General features: G+C 38.5%; 1 protein-coding gene across 1 annotated transcript in view; it reads left to right on the top strand.

The window, feature by feature from the left end:
- Positions 1 to 4,136: 4,136 nt before the first annotated feature.
- Positions 4,137 to 25,579, top strand: part of Vps45 (vacuolar protein sorting 45 homolog) — a 52,670-nt gene continuing 31,227 nt past the window's right edge. The window contains exons 1-12 of the mRNA XM_048356433.1: positions 4,137 to 4,433; positions 5,050 to 5,184; positions 9,450 to 9,510; positions 12,995 to 13,074; positions 14,240 to 14,308; positions 14,419 to 14,556; positions 14,969 to 15,079; positions 17,878 to 18,012; positions 18,403 to 18,516; positions 18,887 to 19,054; positions 24,542 to 24,700; positions 25,123 to 25,230. Of these exons, the coding sequence (XP_048212390.1) occupies positions 4,341 to 4,433; positions 5,050 to 5,184; positions 9,450 to 9,510; positions 12,995 to 13,074; positions 14,240 to 14,308; positions 14,419 to 14,556; positions 14,969 to 15,079; positions 17,878 to 18,012; positions 18,403 to 18,516; positions 18,887 to 19,054; positions 24,542 to 24,700; positions 25,123 to 25,230 (1,371 nt within the window). The 5' untranslated portion in view covers positions 4,137 to 4,340. The remainder of the gene's footprint in view (positions 4,434 to 5,049; positions 5,185 to 9,449; positions 9,511 to 12,994; positions 13,075 to 14,239; positions 14,309 to 14,418; positions 14,557 to 14,968; positions 15,080 to 17,877; positions 18,013 to 18,402; positions 18,517 to 18,886; positions 19,055 to 24,541; positions 24,701 to 25,122; positions 25,231 to 25,579) is intronic.

Genomic DNA, 25,579 nt, shown 5'->3' with positions numbered 1-25,579 from the left:
TAGTGGCAAGAGTGCCTGCCTCGGATACACGAGGCCCTAGGTTCGATTCCCCAGCACCACATATACAGAAAACGGCCAGAAGCGGCGCTGTGGCTCAAGTGGCCGAGTGCTAGCCTTGAGCAGGAAGAAGCCAGGGACAGTGCTCAGGCCCTGAGTCCAAGGCCAAGGACTGGCCAAAAAAAAAAAAAAAAAAAGAAGTCAATTTATGCAACAAATTGATAAAATCTATTTAGATTAGCTAGCAAAGTAGTAGATGTTATAGTCCTAGATATCAGGGAGGGCAGCAGCTAAGACAGGATCATTTGAGCCTAGTTCAAGTCCTGGCTGGGAAGTAGTAAGACCTTGTCTCAAAAAAACAAACAAACAAAAAATAGATACACAAAACAACTACACAGAGATTTAGCAAACATTTGTAATCATTCAGCTCAAACAATGTTTCATTCAGCTCAAACAATGTTTCAACGTTTTCCCTTTGTTGGAATAACCATTACTTACTCAGCCAGCACAAGGTTTTACAGAACCTGTTATTAGTTTCTTCTTGGTAGTCCAGGGGCGCCCTCTATCGGAATGCTGAAAAAAAATGAAAGGAAAATTAACACCACAAAGTTGGTAATTTCTCAAGTAAATTCTTAATCATTAGGTCTATGGAGTTGATTCTATATTTAATCATTGCTGGAAAGTACACAGAAAAAAATGTCATGTCATTTGTTACAAGACCACCAGAATAATTAAATTGATGACCCTGTAATTGACGTAGGAATGTGGAGAAAGGTGTCATTCCTCCGAATTTATTCTGTTTCATGCACTAAGATTATTGGCATGGGGCTGGGAATATGGCCTACTGGTAAAGTGCTCACCCTGTATACATGAAGCCCTGTGTTCGATTCCTCAGCACCACATATATAGAAAAATCTAGAAGTGGCACTGTGGCTCAAGCGGTAGAGTACTAGCCTTGAGCAAAAAAGAAGCCAGGGACAGTGCTCAGACCCTAGGTTCAAGCCCCAGGACTGGCAAAAAAAACAAAACAAGCAAAAAAAAAAAAGGTACTGGCATGAACCACCTATACAAGTATGTTTGTTCTGCCTGTGTAAAACTATACTTTATTTAACATGCCATTGTAGCAGTGTGCCCAGTAATGAGTTTCACCAACATTAAATATTTATTGAGTATCATTTAAGTGCTGGAAACTACACTTACAGAAAGGACAGAGAGAAGAAAAGAGGAAAAGAATAGAACATCTTTATTTCTCTACTCAAGAAATAATCTAGTTTCTAAATGAGATGTTTAAAAAGGATGTATAAAAAGAAATATGATAAAATGTTCATTGAAAAAATGCTTCTCTCAATTTGCTGCTTTTTAGAATCTTTGCAAAATTGCTCAATGTCTCTCAATTTCAGTGTATCTGTATTATGGAGATAATGCCTGAAATCCTAGCTACTCAAGAGGCTGAGATCTGTCAGCCTGGGCAGGAAATTGAGTAAGACTCTTGCCTCCAACTAACCACCAGAAAAGAGTGGTGCTGTGGCTCAAAGTGATAGAGCACTCCCCTTGAGCAAAAGAGCTCAGGGAGGGGCTGGGAATGTGGTTTAGTGGTAGAGTGCTTGCCTAGCATACATGAAGCATCACATAAATAGAAAAAGCTGAAAGTGGCACTGTGGCTTAAGAGGTAGAATGCTATTCTTGAGCAAAAGAAGCTCAGGGACAACACCCAGGCCCTGAGTTCAAGCTCTACAACCTACAAAAGAAGAGAAGAAGAAGAAGAAGAAGAAGAAGAAGAAGAAGAAGAAGAAGAAGAAGAAGAAGAAGAAGAAGAAGAAGAAGAAGAAGAAGAAGAAAGTTGCAAAGCTTAGCAGAGATATTGTAAAGCCTTCAGCACCTTCCTAGGTGCTATTAGTCTTTGTTGAACACCAACAAAAGGTAGCTGTTTTTATTACTATTATTATGAAAAGATTCTTGAATAACATACTAAAGTTTCATTCTCTTCCAGTGGAAAGATGTATAAATAAAATGTTTTGCTTATTTTTTTTCTTTTTGGCAGTATTGGTCTTGATTTCTGGGCCTTGCATTCACCTGATTTGGTTTTCTCATGACTGGCATTCTACCATTTGAGGCACAATTCTAGTCTGGCATTTTATGGGGGGATAGTCCTGAGGTTTGAATTCATGGCTTCATGCTTGATAAGCAAGTGTTCAACCACTTGGGCCATGCCTCCAGCCCGATAATAAACCATTTCTAAAGAAAATTAATATGAAAGTTATTATACTTCAGATTCCTTTACTTTTAATGAGATTTAAAGTTACAAGAATATGCATTTGTTGGTGGTATTTCATATGGCTTGCCTGTTCTTTTGAAACATCTAAGATGTTAACAATTTTATCACATTTATGGCCATCTACAGGTATAACACCATCAAAGCTCAAAAACAGAACTGAGATAATAAATTTTAGCAATAATCTAGTATGTTTTTATGAATAAGTACTTATAAATACTATAAGTTATTTAAAAGTTCATCTCATAAATTTTTATTAATCTTAGGAAAGAATGACAAGTACATTCATATTGCTTATAGATTGTATATAGCATGGCACAATTTGCTAAGAAAAATTAATTTAAGCTAGGCTAAAGACTGCATGTAGGGAGGAAAATGGATGAAAATGAGGGGTATCACTGTTCGACAAGAAATGTACTCATTTCCTTATTTATGTAATTGTAACCCCTCTGTACATCATCTTTACAATAAAAAAGATTTTAACACTATATGTATTATCTCACTGAATTCTCCTACTAGACAGAAGTAGCTGTTATTTTCTCCATTTACAAATGGAGGCATAGAAAGGTTATGTAACTTGCTAAGTTCATATACTTAAATTCAGATTGGCTGATTCCAGAGGCTGAAATCTTAACCTCTACCTTACAGTTTTCCTGACACTTAAAACAACAACAACAACAAAAAAAAAAACACCTCCTATATTATTCCCTCTCCCCTACTTTTATCTCTTTTTCCTCCTTTCCTTCACCTTTTGGTAGCACTGGGACTTAAACTCATTTCCCCACTACTACCTTTCCTTTGCTTTTTAGTTACTTTCTTTTCAAATAAGGCCTCATATTTTCCCCAGACTGGTCTCAGATCCTGATCCTCCATGTAACTGCCTCCTCCATGTAACTGTGATTACAGATGCATTAACAGCATACTAGGCTTGTTTGTTGAGATAAGGTCTTGCAAACCTTAGATCACCCCAATCTTCCCAATGTCTGCCTCCTGAATTAGCTGTGATTACAATCAGTGTAAGCCACTTTGCCCAGCCAATTGTGTGTGTGTGTGTGTGTGTGTGTGTGTGTGTGTGTGTGTAAGTTCTGGGGCCTGGTCATTGTCCCTGAGCTTCTTTTGCTCAAGGCTACCACTCTACCCCTTGAGCCACAGCCCCAATTCTGGCCTTTTCTGTTTATGTAGTACTGAGGAATCGAACTCAGGACTTCGTGCATGCTAGGCAAGCACTCTACCGCTAAGCCACATTCCGAGCCTCTCCCCCCAGCCAATATTCTTAAATATCTATTTTCTTGCTAAACTTTCATGGTTCCTTAAATAAAAATTCGTGTTTTCCCCTTTATATACCCACCCTGTTTACATTAGCCCAACTAACAGATTTCGTACCTGGTACCCAGGTACCATAACCCAATTGCCCAGGTCCAGGCCTTCGGGGCAGTCTGAAGCCCCCCAATATTCCTCAAGGACACCCCTCTTGTTCATCTCATTCAACAAATTCTTGTTTAATTTAAGCAGTGTCTCTCTGCAGAAAACCAACTCTGGCCTCCCTTTCGGCCACAACAAAGGCGTCGCCCGCCTCATTAGTCGCTGTCGGCCAAGGCCTCCTGAACGCCGCGTGCCGTCTTCCCTGCATCCCTCACAGCTACCCGAGAGAAAGCACCCGGGGCACACAGTGCAAGCGGCAGCGCCCGGTCGGTCCGGCCTCACTTCCGGCCTCGGACTGCGCGGCGCCATCCTCTCTGCCAACGCAGGAAAGGCTTCAGGCCGCGGAAGGCCAGGAGGGGGTCTGAGAGCCCGGAGATTCGAAACCCCCTCCTGGCGGGCCGGGCAGCGGCGCGGGACGCAGACGGTCTCACTCTGGGTTCCCTTCCTGCGGTGAGGCCCGGACTCCGGGACTCCGCGGCGGAACTACAACTCCCAGTTCCGCGGCTGCCCGGACTTCCGGAAGTCAGCCACCAGCCAGCCGGAAGCAGCTGAGACCCTGCCAACAGTGCGGGGGGGGGGCGGGGGCTGTTAATTCAGCAAGAAAAAGGGGGCGGGAAGAGCTGTGGGGGGCACCTGTCATTTCGCCACCATGAACGTGGTTTTTGCGGTGAAACAGTACATTTCCAAAATGATCGAGGACAGCGGGCCCGGAATGAAAGTACTGCTCATGGATAAAGAGACGGTGAGTGGGCTTCGGCTCGGGATTTGTCCGTGGACGAGTCCTCCCTCCCTTGCCGGAGCTGGTCCCAGTTCCATTGTAGGATTTCTGTTTAATTGAAGACAGTGTGGGCCGGCCCTGTGTAGAACTGAAAAGTTGTGTAAGGCTTTCCCCGTGGGGTTTCAGTCGAAATGACTTTAAGTCGGTGCCCAGAGACTTCTTGCACCCGAAACAATGTCTCTGCTTAAGAAATCAACCAAAATGTGGGAATACTTGGAAGCCTCAGGACACTCTTGCTGTTTTTCACTCAGGCTTGCATGTTCCAAGAAACGCTGTGAGAGTTCAAACTGAAATGACAGGTTGTTGGCCACAGCCTTAAGAGGGGGAAAATACCCTCTAAGGCCACAGACATAAAGAAAGGGAAACAATTTAATGAGATGGGAACATCTTTCTTTTTTTAAGTGTATGGATTGTTCCTACTCTGAAAGAGCATGTTTTCATTCTGACATTATTGCCTGTTTTGGATATCCAGTAAATGTTTTTCTGTACTTTAGGCTTTAAATGATCCAGATAAATCTTATTTTTTTAAAAGGTTGTCTTTGTGGACTAGCATCATCTAGTTAATTCTTTTTCTTTCCAGACCGGCATCGTGAGTATGGTATATACACAATCAGAGATTCTTCAGAAGGAAGTATACCTCTTTGAACGCATTGATTCTCAAAATCGAGAGATCATGAAACACCTGAAGGCAATTTGTTTTCTTCGACCTACAAAGGTACTACACAAACTTGAGCTACCATCCTCCCAGGCAAAAACAGACCATTCTGACCTGAAAGCATTGCGAAGGCAAAATAAATTTGTATTATCAGCATTTGTGTATCATAATTATCCTAGCTTGTCAGTTATAAATTTCATTCTTTGTTCTCTTTATCATAAATCAGTGTACACCTTACAGCCAGTTTTTCCTTTAAGATGCCATTGAGCTTCACAGCACTTCCCAAAGTTAACAACTACTCTAAAAGAGACTCACATCACATTTTTCCTGGATTAATTTCCATACCTTTCAGTTAACACCACTGGCAATTACTTAATTTTATATACAGCTGTTAGTATTTTTAAACCTTTTCCATTTTATTCACACCTATGCTTAGAAACCAATAGTGGCTTAGTTTTACTTCCATGATTACATCTATAGTTAGTGACCCAGGATTCAATAGCTTTTCTAGATTGGCCTTTCCTTATGTATCCAACTATCCTATGATTCAATTTTGCTTCTCCAGTTTAGCCAACATTTCTCTACATGCTCATTCTTAGCCCTTATTTGTTCTTGTTAGAACCCAAAAGGCTCAGAAAACAGGCAAGCAGATGGCTCAATGCCTGCACAAGTTCATTCAGGGGGGAAAAAAGGCTGTGGAGGGGACCGCTAGCAAAGAGCTAACATTTGTCCCCTAATTTAAGAAGATTCCCTCAGCCATTTGTCAGTGTGTGTGTGCATGTATATGTATATATGTGTGAGTGCACATGTATGCATGCAGGCACCAGTCCTGGGGCTTGAACTCAGGACCTGAGTGCAGTCCCTGAGCTCTTTTTGCTCAAGGCTAGCCACTCTACCACTTAAGCCACAGCTCCAATTCACCTTTTTGGTGCTTAATTGGAGATAAAAGACTCACTTTCTTGCCTGGGCTGTCTTCAAACCATGACCCTCAGATCTCAGCCTCCTGAGTAACTAGGATTATAGGTGTGAGCCACCAGTGCCCAACTTATTTGTGAGTTTTTGTCCATCACTTTCTATATGTAGTTTGAGCATCTCCTTTAAAAATCCTTTGCAGGCTGGGAATGTGGCTTAGTGGTAGAGTATTTGCCTGGCATGCATGAAGCCCTGGGTTTGGTTCCTCAGTACCACATAAACAGAAAAGGCTGGAAGTGGTGCTGTGGTTCAAGAGGTAGAGAGTGCTAGCCTTGAGCAAAAAGAAGCCAGGGACAGTGCTCAGGTCCTGAGTCCAAGGCCCAGGACTGGCAAAAAAAAATATTTTACTATTTCTATCTTATTTTGTATATTCTCTTGTTTCATATCCATGTTCTTCAACTTCATTGCACTTTCACCATGCTTGTACATTGTATACTTCCCAAAATAAAAATCTGACTATATCACTTCTGCTTGATAGCCTAAGATGACTTCTCATCACTTTTATTATATAGACAAAACTCCTTTGTTGTAGTCCATTGTGTTCTAGTTCCTTCTATTTCTTTAGCCTCATTTCAAACTTCTCTATTTTGTATCCTGCACCTACACCAAGTCTTTCAGTCCACTACATTTCCTCTTATTCTAGCGTGCCACAGGACTTTTGCATGAGCTCCTCCTTCTGTCTAGAACTTCTCCAAGTCCTCAGGCAAACCTTGGGGCTTACTGACCAAGTCAAACTCCTTTGATAAACATAGCATCATCTTCCCTGTCACTTGCCATGATGAAGTTATGTGGTTTGGGATTAATATTTGCCTTACCTGTCAGCAGTAAGCTCTGTAAGAGCAGGGACATTTTATTTATTTTCTCTCATTAATATGTCCTCTGTGTTTGCTACAGAGAACACTTAATAAATATTTGCTTAGCATAACTTCATGAATATAAATTGTTTGTTGTTCAGACTCATAAAATTTTGTTTTAAGAGAAGTTTTTGTTTGCTTTTTACCAGTCCTGGGGCTTGAACTCACGGCCTGAGCACTGTCCCTGGCTTCTTTTTGCTCAAGGCTAGCACTCTGCCATTTGAGCCACAGTGCCACTTCCAGCTTTTTCTGTTTATGTGGTGTTGAGGAATCAAACCCAGAGCTCCATGCATATGAGGCAAGCACTGTATCACTAGGCCATATTCCCAGCCCCTCAAGAGAAGTTATATAGATCATTTAGTTCATTATTCTCCCAACTGTGAGAGAATCTCTTTCAAGTGATATGCACTCTCAACTCTCAGACTTCATCTTTTTTACCTACCATATTATGAGAGAGTAATCTTAGACTTAAAATATTTTCTATTAACAACAATCTGTGCCAGTCAAGGTAACGGAAGCCTGAAATGTTAGCTTCCTTGGAGATAGAGGCAGAGATTAAGGTTCAAGGCCAGCCCAGGAAAAATGAGGTCTGGAAACTCCATCTCAACCAGTGGTGGATGTGGTGGTATGTACATGTTATCCCAACTATGGAAAAAGCACACATAGGATCAATGTCCAGGCTAGCCTGGACATAAAGTGAGGCCCTACTTCAAAAATAACTTGAGCTGTGGCTCAAATGGTAGAGGGTTAGCCTTGAGCACAAAAACTTAGGTACAGGGTCTAAGCCCTGAATCCCAGCCCCAGGACTGTTACAAAAAAAAAAAAAAACCCAAAACCAACCAGAATTTCCAAAAGTGGCTGATAGAGTGACTCAAGTGGTAGAGTTCTGCTTAGCAAGTGCAAGACTGGGTTCAAAACCCAGAATCACCAAAAAATAATTTTCCCCAAATGTATTGATACATTCCTGTAATTCCTAGCACTTGGACACTGAGGTAAGAAAATATAGAGCTCAAGGCCAGCTTGGGCTACATAGTCTCCCATAAAATATTTTTGTCCTTAAGGTTTAATCATATAAAGTTATTTTTAATGCATTTAAGTCTAAATGATCATTTTATTTTATTTATTTATTTTTTTGGCCAGTCCTGGGCCTTGGACTCAGGGCCTGAGCACTGTCCCTGGCTTCTTCCTGCTCAAGGCTAGCACTCTGCCACTTGAGCCACAGTAAATGATCATTTTAAATATTTCTCTGCATTTAGTAAATAATGTCCCTTAAACTGTTTTTCATAGTGTAAATAAAAATGAATATTAAATTTTAAATAGGATAGAATGTTTAATTTTGGAGCCAGTTTATATAAAACTTGAACCATGTGTTACAGTCTCAAATATAGATAAAGTATATGCCATGATGTTTCATAGTTGGAATTGTCATAGTTGGAAAGGTCCTATAAAAACTGTTGTTTTGCTTCTACCAGCCCTAACAATCACATTGTATTTAAAAGTAATGATAGAAAATGTCAGCATGTTATTTGCCCAAACTTCACAAACATTACAGTTGCGCAGTCTTCAGTCTCAATAAGTTAAAGGATTATACACATTTTAATGTTTTAAATAAACACTTTGATTAGATGAATACAATTAATAGACAAACATCCTGAAGTAAGTTTGCATAATTATCTATTATATACTTCAGTATGTGCATCATCTATAGATACATAGATATAATTATTTTTCTGCCAATCCTGGGGCTTAGGCCTTTCCACAAGTCTAGCACTCCATCACTAGGGCCTCAGCTCTACTGCTTTTTCTGGTTAACTGGAGACACAGTGACTTTCCTGCTTGGGTTGCCTCTGAAACATGATCCTCAGATCTCAGCCTCCTGTAATAGCCTCCTTTATATTTTTATCTTAAGAAAGCCAAAATAAGAAAATGAGGGAGGGGGGTAACACTGTTCAAAAAGAAATATACTCGGGGCTGGGAATATGGCCTAGTGGCAAGAGGGCTTGCCTCATATACATGAAGCCCTGGGTTTGATTCCCTAGCACCATATATACAGAAAACGGCCAGAAGTGGCGCTGTGGCTCAAGTGGTAGAGTGCTATCCTTGAGCAAAAAGGAAGCCAGGGACAGTACTCAGGCCCTGAGTCCAAGGCCCAGGACTGGCAAAAAAAAAAAAAGAAATACACTCATTACCTTACTTATGTAACTGTACGTCAGCCTCAGTACATCATCCTTACAATAAAATTTAAATTTAAAAAGCCTAGATAATATAGGTAGCTAATATTAACTATATATTAATATAATATTAAATCCTATGTATGATTCTGTTTGTTATATTTAATGTATTTCTTTTTGTCTTCAGCCCTCACTGGCCAATACACAAATCTTGTCCCCAGCATACAATAGATCCACTAAATCATTTAATCAATGGATGATACTTTTTACTTTTTGACTTAAGCAATTTCTTCATATTTCCTTTTTTTAATGGTTCTGTATTTTCTAGGAGAATGTGGAATATCTGATTCAGGAGCTCCGAAGACCCAAATACAGTATATATTTTATTTGTAAGTATGTTAGTTCATTTTTCAGTCATGTATATATATCCCAACTAGTATGTTCCATAGAGCACTTTGTTTCATCAAGTTCTTTGAATCCATCACTATAAAAGTCTAGCTTACTAAAGGTGTTGTAGCCAGTATTCTATTTAAGGGAGCTAATATGGTTTCCATTTATTATTGTTTGATTAAAAAATAAAAACCTTTTTAGTTTTACTTTGCTTTAAGTTGTCAAATTTTACATCCCACCTCCATCCCCTCCAACAAAAACCCCAAACCAAAATCGTGTTTACTTATTTCTATATTCCACTTATGAATTGAGGTGTAGATAATGATTTTATTTGGGGATGTGGTATATACTTGGTCTGTTGGAAAAGTAAAGATTTACTTTGCATACCAAATGAAAGCATTCAGCTTTTCTTTGGTACTTTATGTAATGCATGAGAGTACAAATCATCAGGTAGTTTTCTCTTATGCACAACTCTATGAGTTGGGAGTCTGGAAATAAACTAGGTTTATGGTTACTACACAATTGAGATGGATTTTTCTGATCTAATACATTTTTCTATGGAAGTTACCTCTGTTCTCCTCTAGATGTCATTATTGATCTTTGAAGTGTTAGTATAGTCTATTTAGCGGTGGTTCTAAAACAAAGGCCCAAACAACATTCAGTCAGTAGGACATTAAGTTCTAAAGCTTTTGAGTTTTAGGATTTGCACTATAGTCTAATGCATATATATTTCTTTAGCATATAGTATGATTTAATAATTATGCCCAACATTTACATTTGTAATAAGACTATATTTTTGAAGAATTACTATGTTTTATTTTCTTTGATCCTTTATAATACCTCAAAAGGTATGAATAAGCTATTTTGTTAGTCTGTCATCCTAATTTTTGTTTGTTTCTTTTGGTTATTTGTTTTTGGCTAATGGTCAGAATCTTTCTTTTTTTTTTTTTTTGGCCAGTCCTGGGCCTTGGACTCAGGGCCTGAGCACTGTCCCTGGCTTCTTCCCGCTCAAGGCTAGCACTCTGCCACTTGAGCCACAGCGCCGCTTCTGGCCGTTTTCTGTATATGTGGTGCTGGGGAATCGAACCTAGGGCCTCGTGTATCCGAGGCAGGCACTCTTGCCACTAGGCTATATCCCCAGCCCCCGATAATCTTTCTTAATTACACCTTTAATTTTTATTTTATTTTTTTTGCCAGTCCTGGGCTTTGAACTCAGAGCTTGAGCACTGTCCGCTAGCTACTTTTTGCTCAAGGCTAGCACTCTGCCACTTGAGCCACAGCGCCACTTCTGGCCATTTTCTGTATATGTGGTGCTGGGGAATCGAACCCAGGGCGTCATGTATATGAGGAAAGCACTCTTGCCACTAGGCTATATTCCCAGCACCAATTACACCTTTAATTTAGAAATAATTGAAGATTCATATGCGCTATGGTTTGAACCTGTGTTAGAATTTAGTGCCTATTATAAGTATTAAACTAAGTTTTCCAAAGTTTGGATCATCCAAATTACATCACCATGGAAGTACTTTTACATGTTCCTTGAAGTTTAAGATATTTCTCTTCATAGTACCTGTACATTCCTAGATAGATACACAGCCTTGATTGGATTAAGTTTCAATTTCTCTTTGGCAGGATACTCAATAAGTTAGTTATATTGCATCATTTCATTAGTTGTTTGTTCTTGTGATACCAACAGCTGTTGATACTCAGGGCTTAGGGTCCATCACTAGGGGTTGAAAAATGATGTCTAATTCGATTGTAACACTTGATCTATATTTTTGCTTTGATATTGATTTTGTAGGTTGTTTGTAGATTGAATTATGTAACTCAAACTTGTCTTGAACTTACTATGTGGCCCAAGCAGGCCTCAAACTCACAATCTTCCTGACTTACTGACTTGCTTTTATAAGTGCTGGCTGGGACTATTCTGGGTAGCATGGGCCACCATACCTGGCTTCCTTCTTTATTTTTTAGGTTGTTTTGGGTTTTGTTTTCAGTACTGGGGGATTTAAAATCAGGGTCCTGTGTTGGCCAGGCAAGTGGCTTAACCACTTGAGGCACATTGTCAGCCCAGCTTTACATTGGTTATTTTCAAGGTAGGGACTAGTTTTATACTCTGGCTGGCTTGGGCTGCAATCTGTTTGTTTGTGCTTCCTGAAATCATTGGGATGACAGGCTCACAGTACTAGGCCTACCCATTATGTTATTCCAAAGCAGGGATAACAAGTGCCAGCTATAAAGTTCAGACGGAGTCTCATGAACTTTTATGATAAACTGGTCTCAAACCATCCCCCATTCCCCCCGCCTCCCAAATAGCTCACAGCACTTGGTGAGATGAATTTTTCTTTCTTTCTTTCTTTTTTTTTGCCAGTCCTGGGGCTTGGACTCAGGGCCTAAGCGCTGTCCCTGGCTTCTTTTTGCTCAAGGCTAGCACTCTACCTCTTGAGCCACAGCGCTACTTCTGGCTTTTTCTATATATGTGGTGCTGAGGAATCAAACCCAGGGCTTTGTGCACACTACACAAGCACTCTACCACTGAGCCACATTCCCAGTCCCTAGATGAAATATTTTATAAAGAAAAAAATTTTTTTTGTTTTGGTTGGTCATGGGTGCTGTCCCTGAACTCAAAGATAGAACTCTGCCACTTGAGCCACAGCACCACTTCCAGTTTTGTAGTGGTTAATTGGAGATAAGAGTCTAAAGGACTTTCCTGCCTGAGCTGGCCTTGTTTGAACCATGATCCTCAGATCTCAGCCTCCTGAGTAGCTATGACTACATGCATGAGCCACTGGTGCCCAGCTATGGAGAAAATTTTTCTAAGGATTGGTAATGTAGTACAGTGGTTGAGTTTTTGCCCTTTATGGGGAAAGCCATAGGTTTGGATTCTAGCACTGAAAAAAATTCCTCATCTACTATCTAATATAATTTACATAAAAGAGAGGATTAAAAAGAAGACTTGAGCCAGGTGCCTGTGGCTTATGCCTGTAATCCTAGCTACTTGGGAAGCTGAGATCTGAGGATCTTGGTTCAAAGATGCCCACTGGACAGGAAGTACATGAAAGTCTTTTCTCCAGTTGACCACCAGAAAACTGGAAGTGGCACTGTGGCTCAAGTGGTAGAGCGCTAACCTTGAGCAAAAAGTTCAGGGACTGTGCCCAGGCCCAGAGTTCTAGCCCCACGACCAAACAACAACAATAACAAAAAAGACTTGCCTTTGTCCGTTATTTACTATTTTCATTATAATGACTTGATTTCCTAGTTTCTCTAATATTTCCTATGGTGGTCTTTTTAAATTTTTTTAGATTTAAACATTTATATACTCTTTTCACACTGAAAAGAGTATGGCATAAAAGCTTTGGCATATAATATAGTTTGTACTAAGCTTTACATATTCATTAAGTTTTAACTATCAGGCCCATTTATGTCTAGTTGCAGCAGAGATAATCTCCTTAGAATCAAATGGAACTCCTGTGTCTGTTTCAGATTTCAGTAATGTGATCAGCAAGAGTGATGTGAAGTCATTAGCTGAAGCTGATGAACAGGAAGTTGTGGCTGAGGTTCAGGTAAACATGCTGGTTCCATAACATAGCTCTGTATTAGCTCTTTGAAAAGATTTTAGTCTAAAAGTAGGGAAGAGGCTGTCTCAAAAGAAGGGAGGTGGGCTGGGAATGTGGCTTAGCAGTAGAGTGCTTGCCTAGCATGCATGAAGGCCTGGGTTCAATTCCTCAGTACCACATAAACAGAAAAAGCCACTTCTGGCTCTGTGGCTCAAGTGGTAAAGTGCTAACCTTGAGCAAAAACACATTCAGGGACAGTGCCTGGGCCCTGACTTCAAACCCCAGGACTGGCAAAAAGAGAGGGGAGTGGTGATTGTTCAGGCAAATAAATGTGCATTGCACTAGCCTATACTTATATTTAGAAGTTTGAAAGAGGTATAAATTGTATCTGAAAGTAATCAGTGGAAAGAAGCAGCATGGGCAATGAGTTGATAAGGGCTTCACAGGGTCAGGATAAGTACGTTCATCAATGGGGCTGTGCCTGATTGGGAGAGTAGGAAGCAAATATTGTAAAGGGAGCTTTCTTACCGTTACTGTTGGCAATTTTCTCTCTTTTCTAGACATTTGTCATTGAGTTAAAACTTGGAAACTCCTGAACAGTATTTAGTATGCCATGTATATATGTATGTATATATGTAATATTACGTCACATTAGAACAGATTAAGATATTATGTTACCTTTTCCTTCTTGACTACTTAATATGGTGTTCTTTAATTTATCACAAACACTTGGATATATTTACCACCTGAGTGAAAAATAGTGCCTTCATAGGCAGCAAATAGTTTTGAATTTTTCAAAAGGACATACTAGGTGATAAGTTAATAAAAAGAATAACTTCTTTTAAATAATATTCTCCATCATGAAACTATACTGGAAAGAAAAGAAAGGACAGCACAGTTCTCTTATCTAGGTATAGTATAACACTGTACATCAGTGTTTTGTTTTTACTAATAAAATAAGGCCTGATGCCTCCAGAAAGATGTGTATACCTCTACAACTTTTTTTTTATTACTGGTGTTTTGTAGTTATTTTAATTCCCCCTTTATCACTCAATTTTATTTTTTATCTTTTTTATCTACTATGTTATCTAGTATTATATCATATATGAAGATATTTCTGCTTGGTATAATTGAAATTCATAGAATGACTGATGATGATGCTTTATTTCAGGAATTTTATGGTGATTACATTGCTGTGAACCCACATTTGTTTTCCCTCAATATTTTGGGTTGCTGTCAGGTATGGAAAGACTTAAAAATAAGTTAACTCATCAATTGGAAGTTAGTAATAAGTAGACAGGTAAAAAAATTCAAACATCTTCTTTGAATTTAATGTTTTTGAACAAAAAGGGTCGAAACTGGGATCCAGCCCAGCTATCCAGAACAACTCAAGGACTGACAGCTCTCCTTTTATCTCTGAAGAAATGTCCCATGATTCGTTATCAGCTCTCATCAGAGGCAGCAAAGAGACTTGCCGAATGTGTTAAGGTATGGCATTCCCTCTCCTTGGTTCTAAAACATCAAATACAGTCATATCCCTCATATTTCAGAAACTATCAGGAATATTTTCTGTTGATGATTTGTTATGTTTACTGGCAAAGAAGCAGGTCTATACAATTCAAAACAAAAAAGTAACAAATTAATAGCTATGACTGTTAGGTTTAATCTAAGGCACATTCCAAGCTATTTAATTTCTGGGGGTCCAGTTTAAGCCACTTGTAGAGTTTCAAGTCTTAACCTCTTACATAGTGTGCTATGAACCTTGAAACTTTTGAATTCTTTTATGAAAGGTCTATGAGGATGCAAAGCACTGTGTATGGTTTTTATTTGTTTCCTATTTTTATCATCTCTATATACAACTAATTGATTGACAAGGCAATTTTTCTCTCTTACCTCACAGCAAGTGATTACTAAAGAATATGAACTGTTTGAATTCCGGCGGACAGAGGTGCCTCCACTACTGCTTATTTTAGATCGCTGTGATGATGCCATCACTCCATTGCTCAACCAGGTGCAGAGCCTTTTGTTAGCCTGAAAAAGGATGATTTTAAGTGGTATTTGTCAATGTGCAAATATGGAAATAACTATATGGTCCATTCTATTTGCTCCTTGTTGTTAGCTGCTCTTGGATTTTGCCTTATATTTCCTTTTTAAGTATCATTATTTTTCCAGCCACATTGTTAACTCCTTCTGCCTTATCCTTCTGATCCCTTTTTGCAAAGCTCCCACTTCTAATCAAGTTCTAAACTGTGTGTTCTAATTTCCAATATTTCCTTCTGTCTGTTTTCTTGTAGATCCTAATTTCTTATGGAATAGTGTCTATTTGATTCCTTACTTTTTTTTTTCTTGGTCATGGGGCTTGAACTCAGTGCCTGGGTGCTGTCCCTGAGCTCTTTGCTTAAGGCTAATGTTCTACCATTTTGAGTCACAGCTGCAGTTCCAATTTTCTGGTGGTTAGTTTGTGATAAAAATCTTACAGACTTTCCTTACTGGGCTGGCTTTGAACCACAATCCTCAGATCTCAGCCTCCTGAGTAGCTAGGATTACAGGCATGAGCCATTGGCTCCTGGCTTTGATTCCTCACTTTTAATTTATTCTCATCTAAGCATATTCTATAAACCCAATGTTGTCAAATTACTTTTCTTTTTTTTTTGGCCAGTCCCGGGCCTTGGACTCAGGGCCTGAGCACTGTCCCTGGCTTCTTCCCGCTCAAGGCTAGCACTCTGCCACTTGAGCCACAGCGCCGCTTCTGGCCGTTTTCTGTATATGTGGTGCTGGGGAATCGAACCTAGGGCCTCGTGTATCCGAGGCAGGCACTCTTGCCACTAGGCTATATCCCCAGCCCGTCAAATTACTTTTCTTAAAGTGATAGTAAGCCTATTACTCCTGGCCTAGAAATCTTTGTTGGTTCCCATTTGCCTACTGGGTTAGAAATAGTTTTCATAGCATGTACCAAACCTTGTACAAAACCTTCAGCTCACTGCTGCAAAAATAACCACATAGCTTCTTGCCATCATGCTTTTACTCTTGACTATTGTTGGAACTCTGGAATGTTTGGAATACCTTTCCTTCCCATCTTCACCTTTCAAAATACTTGTCCTTAGGACCACCCAAAAGCCACATAACATCTCTTTAGATACTGTACTGTGTTCTTTTAGTCAGGCATGTTTTTTTTTCTCCCTAAGCTCATTGTGGAACTCCTTGTTCTATTTCATACATCACTTTCCAAGTTGTAACTTTAGTTGTTTTATCCTGGTGAAACTGTATTTATTCTTTTACAAGTGAAAGCACAGTTCTTTACACATAATAGTGTCTAGAGTTATAAGGAAGGCACAATCTATATTTTAGTTTCTTTCCAGCTTATCTAACAGAGACAATGCTAGCTAAGGGAAATCTGTAGTTGAAGAGTGCACAGAACTTCTCTATTGTGTAAAGGAACTCTGTATTTCTAACATTGTTCACTAAAGGAACTTTTAATAGTAAAAAAAAAAGAGTAGAAAGAAATGTCTATAATTTTATCTTCTAAAGAAAAGCAACTATTGTGCTGGGGATATGGTCTGGTGGCAAGAGTGCTTGCCTCGTATACATGAAGCCCTGGGTTCAGTTCCCCAGTACCACGTATACAGAAAATGGCCAGAAGTGGCGCTGTGGCTCAAGTGGCAGGGTGCTAGACTTGAGCAAAAAGCCAGGGACAGTACTCAGGCCCTGAGTCCAAGTCCCAGGACTGGTAAAAAAAAAAAAAAAAAAAAAAAGAAAAGCAACTATTGATTCAACAAATTTCTGCACCATGTATTGAACTAAGCATTGGCAATAATAAGTTAAAGCTGTCCCCTCAAAGAACTCATGACCCAATGAAGAAAGAAAAAAATGATAGTTTTCATTATCAACTAAGTGCTGTAGTAGAACCAGGCACAGGATGCTGTCCGCAGAAACATAAAGCTTTGTTGTTCTTAATCTTTAACCCTAAAGGAACTTGGTTTTCCAAGGATTTTTTTGGCAAATAGTTTTGGAATTAAAGTACTTTCTTCATTATCACATAAATTATTTCTTAATTAATCTAACTTGAGATAAAATGTACATGCTACACTATTTCTAGCATTTGGATTCTACTTCGTCTGTGTAATGATCCTATGACTAAGAGTAATCCATTCTTCATAAATGGCAACAGAGCAAAACTTGGAGTTTCTCTTTTCTGGTTTTACCAAATACATTTACATTTTTAAAGATGGAAACTAATCCTGCACAATTCATTCTAGGTAAAAATATAAAATACAATAAATTCAGTGGCAAGTTTCTGAATGTGCCAATGTTTTTATCAACTCACAAGTTTTTTCTGATAACATTAGTACTTCCAGGATAAATATAGCACCACTCAGATCTGCAAGAACACACTTCTCCTGCTGCAGAAAACCACAGAAGTGCACAGGAAATGGTACAGCTTGTAACTGCAGTACCAATATAGCCCTATCTGTGAAGCCAGAAATATACTCTTAATTCACAGGCAAAACTTAGAGCTAATGATAGATCTAATTTGTTTTCTTTCTATCATGAATATTCATCTTACTGCCCTTCTTCTTAAAATGTGAGATCAAAAAGTATTTTGACTTTTGGGTATTTAACCAATTAAAAATGACAATCTTAATACATATATATTATAGCACAAAGAATTAGTGTAATTTGAACTAAATAGAGAATCTTCATGTAACGCAGACTAGTTATTAAGAATGTTAAAAGTTCTTTTTGTTTTCCTGAACATTTACTATTTACATTTGTCAATGACTGTCATATTTGTTGTAATTCTTTATTTAGTGGACATACCAGGCCATGGTTCATGAACTACTAGGCATAAACAACAATCGGATTGATCTTTCCAGAGTGCCGGGGATCAGTAAAGACTTAAGAGAGGTGGTCCTTTCTGCTGAAAATGATGAATTTTATGCTAATGTACGTGGCTTTTAAATTTTTAATTGTTTTTAGTTGTTCAACTCTTTTTATGTAAGAAGATCAATGTTGGCATGTTAGAATGGGGACAAGTGTGGGATTTCATGTGAAAGGATGATAAAGGGATACATCTCAAGAGAAGGCAAAAAAAAGCTTATATTCTGACTCATTAACTTTTTTTTTCCCCATAGAGATCATGTAGTTATTTATTTCCCTCCCAGTAGCTCTTTGTGAGAATAATAATGGTATTCATCACTAGTGTTCTGGATAATGTCCAAATGTGGTAATTAAAATGGAATTTGCCCTTCAATTCTGGGTTCAGGATTCTTTTTCATTTCTTATTTTAAATAGTCACTAGTTGATGAACTATACTTCCAACTTTTTTTTTCACAGAATATGTACCTAAATTTTGCAGAGATTGGTAGCAATATAAAGAATCTTATGGAAGACTTCCAGAAGAGGAAACCAAAAGAACAACAAAAACTAGAATCAATAGCAGACATGAAGGTAAGTCAAATACATCAATGGCTTATATATAAGGCTTTGGAACTATACATGTAAACAACATTTCTGGGATATTCTGGATCTTATTTCTACCTTGATTCACTTTGTTTCATTTGAGACATTTTCCTTAATGTTTCTCTTTTAGTAAACAATATAGTGAGACATTCATCATCAGCCGCTATTTTTCATGACTCTTTGAAGACTCAGTCTGTTGACATACACTTAAGCATAATAAAATGTGTTGTATTTAAGAGTAATAGATGTCTTTGCCAGACAGAAAAATTACTCCTGCTTTTCAGAATCACTTCTTCATACATGCCTATCTTTAGTCAAAAAGTAACCCAATCTCCCACTGATATATTTCCCATGGCAGGCCTTTGTTGAAAATTATCCACAGTTTAAGAAGATGTCCGGGACTGTATCAAAGCATGTGACAGTAGTTGGAGAACTGTCTCGGTTGGTCAGTGAGCGGAATCTGCTGGAAGTTTCAGAGGTTGAGCAAGAATTGGCCTGTCAAAATGACCATTCTAGTGCTCTCCAGGTCAGTCTAATTTGATGACCACCTACTATGTGTAAGACACTGTACCATGCAGAGCAAGAGATGCAAAGGCAAGTAAACCTTCACCAACATGGAACTTGGCATAACAAAGAGTGGACACTCTTTGAATACTATTTAAGATGGATATGTAAGCCACAGGAGTATAATATGCAATCACAAAGTTTCATTCTGTTAATTGAGTATTTATCAGAGCAACCTGACTTATGAGAATGAGTGTTAGACTAGCATTTTACTTCTTAGTTTACCACTTACTGACTTTGTAACCTGGAGCTGCTGATTTAACCACTGAACCAGTTTCTATGTTTATGAAAGAGGTATAACACATATGACAGATTTGTTAGGAAGACTTTTAAATATAAAATATATTAATGTTTGTTCTTTAGTAATTTAAGATTGCTTTTCATTCCACAAACATATGAATGTCTGCTACATATATATATGTATATATATATATACATACTTTTGATGGTCTAGAGTAACAAAGATGAATTAAGATACCTCTTTCCCAATGTGTTCAAACTAAAGAAGGATGGAAAGAAGTGAAAAGAAATTTAATACTGTACAATAAACACTTCAATGGAATGATTTACAAAAAATATAGAAATATAGAGGAAGAATAGCTGATTTCTCCAACGATGAGGCTTCTTAACCTTTCTTAGAGAATATGACATGCAAACTGGATCTGGACAGATAAATGAGTAAAAGTATAACAAGTAGAGAAAAAAAGGAGGAACATTCTCAGCAGATAAAATACAGGCATGGAGGGGCTGGGAATGTGGCTTAGAGGTAGAGTGCTTGCCTTGCATGCATGAAGCCCTGGGTTTGATTCCTCAGCACCACATAAACAGAAAAAGCTGGAAGTGGCGCTGTGGCTCAAGAGGTAGAGTGCTAGCCTTGAGAAAAAAAAAAAAAAGCCAGGGACAGTACTTGGACCCTGAGTCCAAGCCAAAAAAAACAAAAAAAACAACAACAACAAAATACAGGCATGGAGGTATGTATATACACAGATAATAGTTCAAGATACAACCCAGGAAGTAGTTTTAGATAAACTAGGCAAATAGACTGGAACCAGTTTATTTTCATTGAAAGGAGGCTGGGCTTTAATCTTAAAATGATGGAAGCTACCACAGGATCTTAGAAGTGACATATCATATCTTAACCTTAGGAAATTTAATGTCTCGTTAAAGAGATGAAACTAAGGCAAAAAGTAGATAATATTTAAGTCAAAATTGTGATACTAACTATAGTAGAACTTAAGGGTACTAGCAGTGTTTCTCTAAAAAGACAATATTAAGAAGAACCATAAAGAGTGAATAGAATTTTTTTTTTTGTGCTAATCATGGGGCCTTAACTCAAAATCTCTTCACTTTTTTGCTCATGCCTAGCACTCTACCACTTGATCCACAGTTCCACTAATGGCTGTTTTGGTAAGTGAAGTGGAGATAAGAGGCTCATGGACTTTGCTGTCTAGGCTGCCTTCAAACCTCAATCCTCAGATCTCAGTTTCCTGAATAGCTAGGATTATAGGAGTGAACCACCAATATCCACCTGAATGAATAGACTATTTTTAGGTCTGAGAACAGGACTGGAACTTGGTACCTGATGCTTCACTCATTAGCTAGCACTCTACCAACTGAGCCAGGCTTCCAACCTTGAATGAATAGAGTTTGAAGGAGGATTTTATCCAGCAATGACAAGCCAGGTGCTGGTATCTCACACCTGTAATACTACTCAGGAGGCTGAGATCAAGTATTGTGGTTCAAAACCAGCCTTGGCAAAAAAGTCTTTGAGTGTCCCTCACTAACCAGCCAAAAGCCTGCCTGGCAGTAATGGCTCAAGTGGTAGAGGGTTAGCTGTAGGTAAGCAAGCCAAGCAAGACCCCAAGGCCCTGAATTGGTACTGTACACACACACACACACACACACACACACACACACACACACACACACAACAGTAAAAGCAAAGATGCAAAAGGACACAGGACATAATAAATAGTTTGACCTATTTAGTATGGGTGTAGAAGAGATATATAAGATAAAATTGAATTAGTAAACAGGAATCAGTATATAAAGATGCTTGAAAGAATAATTCCTATTTGCTAAAATAGACAAAGAGATCCAGTGTAGAGTCTTACATACAAAGTTGTCGTTCTATATTTTGGGAAATTTAATCTAATAATGCGTTAGAGAAAGAGGGGGAGGAGGGAGGTGGGAATGAGGAAGGAAGTAACAAACAGTAAAAGAAATGTACCCAAGGCCTAATGTATGAAACTGTAACCTCTCTGTACATCACTTTGACAATAAATAAGAAAAAAAAAAAACAAAAAGAATGCATTAGAGGGCTGGGAATATGGCCTAGTGGTAGAGTGCTTGCCTCGTGTATTTGAAGCCCTGGGTTTGATTCCTCAGCACCACATATATAGAAAAAGCCAGAAGTGGTGCTGTGGCTCAAGTGGTAGAGTGCTAGCCTTGAGAAAAAAGAAGCTAAGGACAGTGCCAAGGCCCTGAGTTCAAGCCCCAGGACTGGCAAAAAAAAAAAAGAATGCATTAGCTGAAAAATGGAAGCCAGAGAACCTTGTAGACTTATAGAGATTGTAATAAAAATGTCTAGTAAGGCACAAATCTGGGAGACATTGCAAAGAGAAAAAAAGGAATTAAATGACAGATTGTATATAAGGATAGAATGACAGAACAAATTAGAGGTAATTCCAAGGTTCCTGAGAAATGACAAAATCATTTTGTCAAGTGACAAAAAAATGACATGTCAGAGATACCACTGACAAGTAATTTAGGAATCTTTTAAAAGTTAGCTCATTTTTAAGTTACCTACAAGAAGCACAGTAATAGGACATGGTATTATAACAGTCTCTTTCTCTGCTGCATTTCTACTTCATTTTATAAAATTATGCCAGCTTGGTATATTGGAAACAACATAGGTTTTGGAGTCAGATTTTCCCTGGCTTATATCCTGTTTTCTATTTACCACTTTCTTTGGGGAAATTACCACCTTTGCCTATGTGTCAGGAATAGCGATTTCCAATTTTGATATTGTTATGAGAATTCAGTGCAACATGCTTTGTAAAATGTTCGCTCCCTTTCCCTAAATGTAACTTTTTATATATATGATGAAGTAAAAAAAAAAAAAAAGGAATTCACCTTTGAGTGCTGTGGGTTTTTTGTTGGTTTTGTTGGGGTTTTTTTTTGGGTGGGGGGGATGGTTTTTTGCCAGTCCTGGGGCTTGAACTCAGGGCCTGAGCATTGTCCTTGGCTTCTTTTGGCTCAAGGCTAGCACTCTACCACTTGAGCCACAGCACCACTTCTGGCTTTTTCTGTTTATGTGGTGCTGGGGAATCGAACCCAGGGCTTCATGTATACGAGGCAAGCACTCTACCACTAGGCCATATTTCCAGCCATGAGTGCTATGTTATATCAAGGACTTTACTGGAATTTACAAGGTTTTTTGTTGTTAGTTTGGTTTGGCTAGGTTTCTTTTCCTCTGTTGTGTTTGTTTGTTTGTAGCAATACTGAGAAATGAACTCATGGTCTCGTACTTGCCAGGCAGGTCCTCTACTACTTGAGCTATGCCTCCAGAGCCTCTTCAGTTTTTCTGAGACAGGGTCTTTCTGTGTAGCTCAGGCTGGCCTCAAAATCACAAGCCTCCTACTTGAGCCTCCTGCATATTGGGATTTCCATGATGTGCTGCTATGCCTGTGACCATTTGTGTGTTTAATTTTTTTAATATTTATCAAAATTTCCTCTGAAAACATCACAATGATATTATTGCTTTATATTTATGTAAAATACCCTCTTATCACTATTTTAATTTTGTCTTTTTTTTCTTCCAAATGAAAAACTATAATATGAACTTTCTAAAGATGTTTCTCCTCACGTTCTGAAAAATCTTTCTTACCAATCAAATTCATCTCTTGTGAGGCTATGGATATGCTTCAATGGTGCGTTGGTTCTGGAATCAAATTTTTGTTAGCCTGCAAAATAACTAGTTAGAAGTAACAGAAATGTATAGGTTAGTTTTTTTTAATGAAATATATGTGCATTTTTTTACTTTCCATGATCAGTAAAGCAAATTCCATCTCAACTACAAACTTCTATTTATTGCTTTGTGATGTATACTAAGGTCAAGCCACAAAATGTTGTAACCCATCTTAGAAGGGTTATAACCCCTTCGCTTACTGTCAGACAAAAGTTCCCTTTATGGACTATTCAAACCATGTTGTCAAAGAAGTCCTTTATGATGGGGTGAGTCCAAACATATTGCTTGATGTAAAACCCTAACACCCTGAACAAGAAAAGCTTAGTGAAATTAAGTTCTAAAAATATTAAGTGAATCACAGAGTTCATATTTTAAGTGTCATATATTATTATCATTAGTAGTAGTTTTAGTTCTGATAATCAAGCACAAGGCCTGTTCCTACTAGGAAAGCTCTATTATTGAGCTGCAGCCCCAGCTATCTGCTTTTGTGTGTGTTTGTGCCAGCTCATACCTGTAGATTTCTGTTGATGGGTCTAGCTAGAACATGGGCTTGAGACATGAAGGAGGTCCTAATAGCTCAAAAGTAGGCAAAGTAGACTATTTAGGGTCATCCCATAGACATGGGCCAAGTCCTCAAGGGAAAGCTCAGACAAGTCAGGAAATCTAAATATTAGACTAAAACTCAAGAAAAATAGGAGTAGTACCATGCTTGGCCACTCACACCTGTAATCCTAGCACTAAGAAGGTGAGGAGACAGGAAGGATCAAGGTTCAAGACCAGTCCAGGCAAAATTGCTGTAGACTCCATCTCAACTAATAAAACATGGGACAGAAATTGGCTTCAACTCATCTGTGTTTCCCTAGTAGTGGTTGGCATAGCACCTTGTGGGGGCTTAAAATGTATTTGTTGGTTTAAGTTAAATTATTTACTGTGCAATAAAAATCTGTACCATATAAGGAGGTCCTTGTGAAGATGCCAAAATTTAAGTTTTTCTTCTGATTCCCTTTGCTTTCAGTTTCTGTACCTTAAGATCACATGTATCATTTTTAGAGATTGCATTGCTGTCCCATTCTCATGCCTCTGGCAACCATATTGAGGTGCATTGTTTCTTCTGATGTTTCTTAGAAATTAATCACAGTCCTATGTTAAAGTCTTGTCAACCCATCTCCATTGAAATGATCCATTAATAGCACTAAGAGTTTTGCAAATCATCTGCTCAGTTCTAGCCAGTTCTGTTGTGTGTTTTATTGATTCAAGTGGTGAAAGCAGTATCTTTTTCTTATTACAGCAAGGAAGTAACAACAATGGGAATATATTTTCTTATTTAGTTCTTATCTTGGGGGGAAAAAAGGCAGTTAATTTTCTATGTTGAGGTAGTATGACCCGTACATTGCCATAGTAGTTTTCAGTACTTAACTAGCTAGGTCCAAGGATCACATAAGTGAAAGGAGAATACATATCAGATCTGTCTTTCTTCAGAATGTAAAGAGACTTCTGCAGAACCCCAAAGTGACAGAGTTTGATGCTGCTCGTCTGGTGATGCTTTATGCTCTACATTATGAGCGACACAGCAGCAACAGCCTGCCAGGACTAATAATGGATCTCAGGAATAAAGGTGTTTCTGAGAAGTATCGAAAGGTAACTGGATGGGGGTGGGGTGATGTGTTTTGAGACATAATTCTGGGTTTCTTTGGTCCTGGGGCTTGAACTCAGGACTTGGGTGCTGTCTCTTGAGCTTTTGTGCTCAAGGCTAGTGCTCTACCACTTGAGTCACAGCTCTACTTCCAGCTTTTTTTTTTTTTGTAGTTAATTGCAGATAAGAGTCTCATGGGCTTTCCTGCCCAGACTGACTTTGAACTGTGATTCTTAAATCTTAGACTCCTGAATAGCCAGGATTGCAGGAGTGAGCCCCCAGTGCCTGGCATGATTCTGTTCTATTTACTGAAATGTATAATTATCTCCTGTAATATTTCTGCTTCCTTACTAAGCTTATATCTTCATAAAGTGAGCTTCTTGACTCCAAAATAAAAGATTATTTCTCCCTTTTTTGCTTTTTATAGCTTGTATCTGCAGTTGTTGAATATGGTGGTAAACGAGTTAGAGGAAGTGACCTCTTCAGCCCCAAAGATGCTGTAGCTATTACCAAACAGTTCCTCAAAGGACTGAAGGTAAGATATCTCTTTCATGTATTCCTAAATGAGAAATAGAGGAAGGCTTTGAAGTGGAGAATGTAAGGAATATGATCTTAACAGTATCTTTAGGATGGATCACTGCTGGTTTAGTTGAATGAAATTAAAGCAGATATACTCTTGAAAGCTTTCTCTTTTAGTGCTTTCTGTATTACGGCTGTATCAGCATTGGATCAAATAGCTGAGCAGGAAATAACTAGACATTTCCAGAAAGTATTCAAGAGTAAAAAGCCAAACAGATCTGTTAGTCATAGCTATTTTTTCCATGTTTATAATTTAAGATTTGCTAGGTAGTTTCTCTTCAAAGGAAAGTAAAAGAGAAAGAAAA

Source organism: Perognathus longimembris, chromosome 11 (genome assembly GCF_023159225.1).
Source record: "Perognathus longimembris pacificus isolate PPM17 chromosome 11, ASM2315922v1, whole genome shotgun sequence".
NCBI lineage: Eukaryota > Metazoa > Chordata > Mammalia > Rodentia > Heteromyidae > Perognathus > Perognathus longimembris.
The sequence above is the reverse complement of the archived record's forward strand: the minus strand, read 5'-3'. Positions and strand labels throughout refer to the sequence as shown.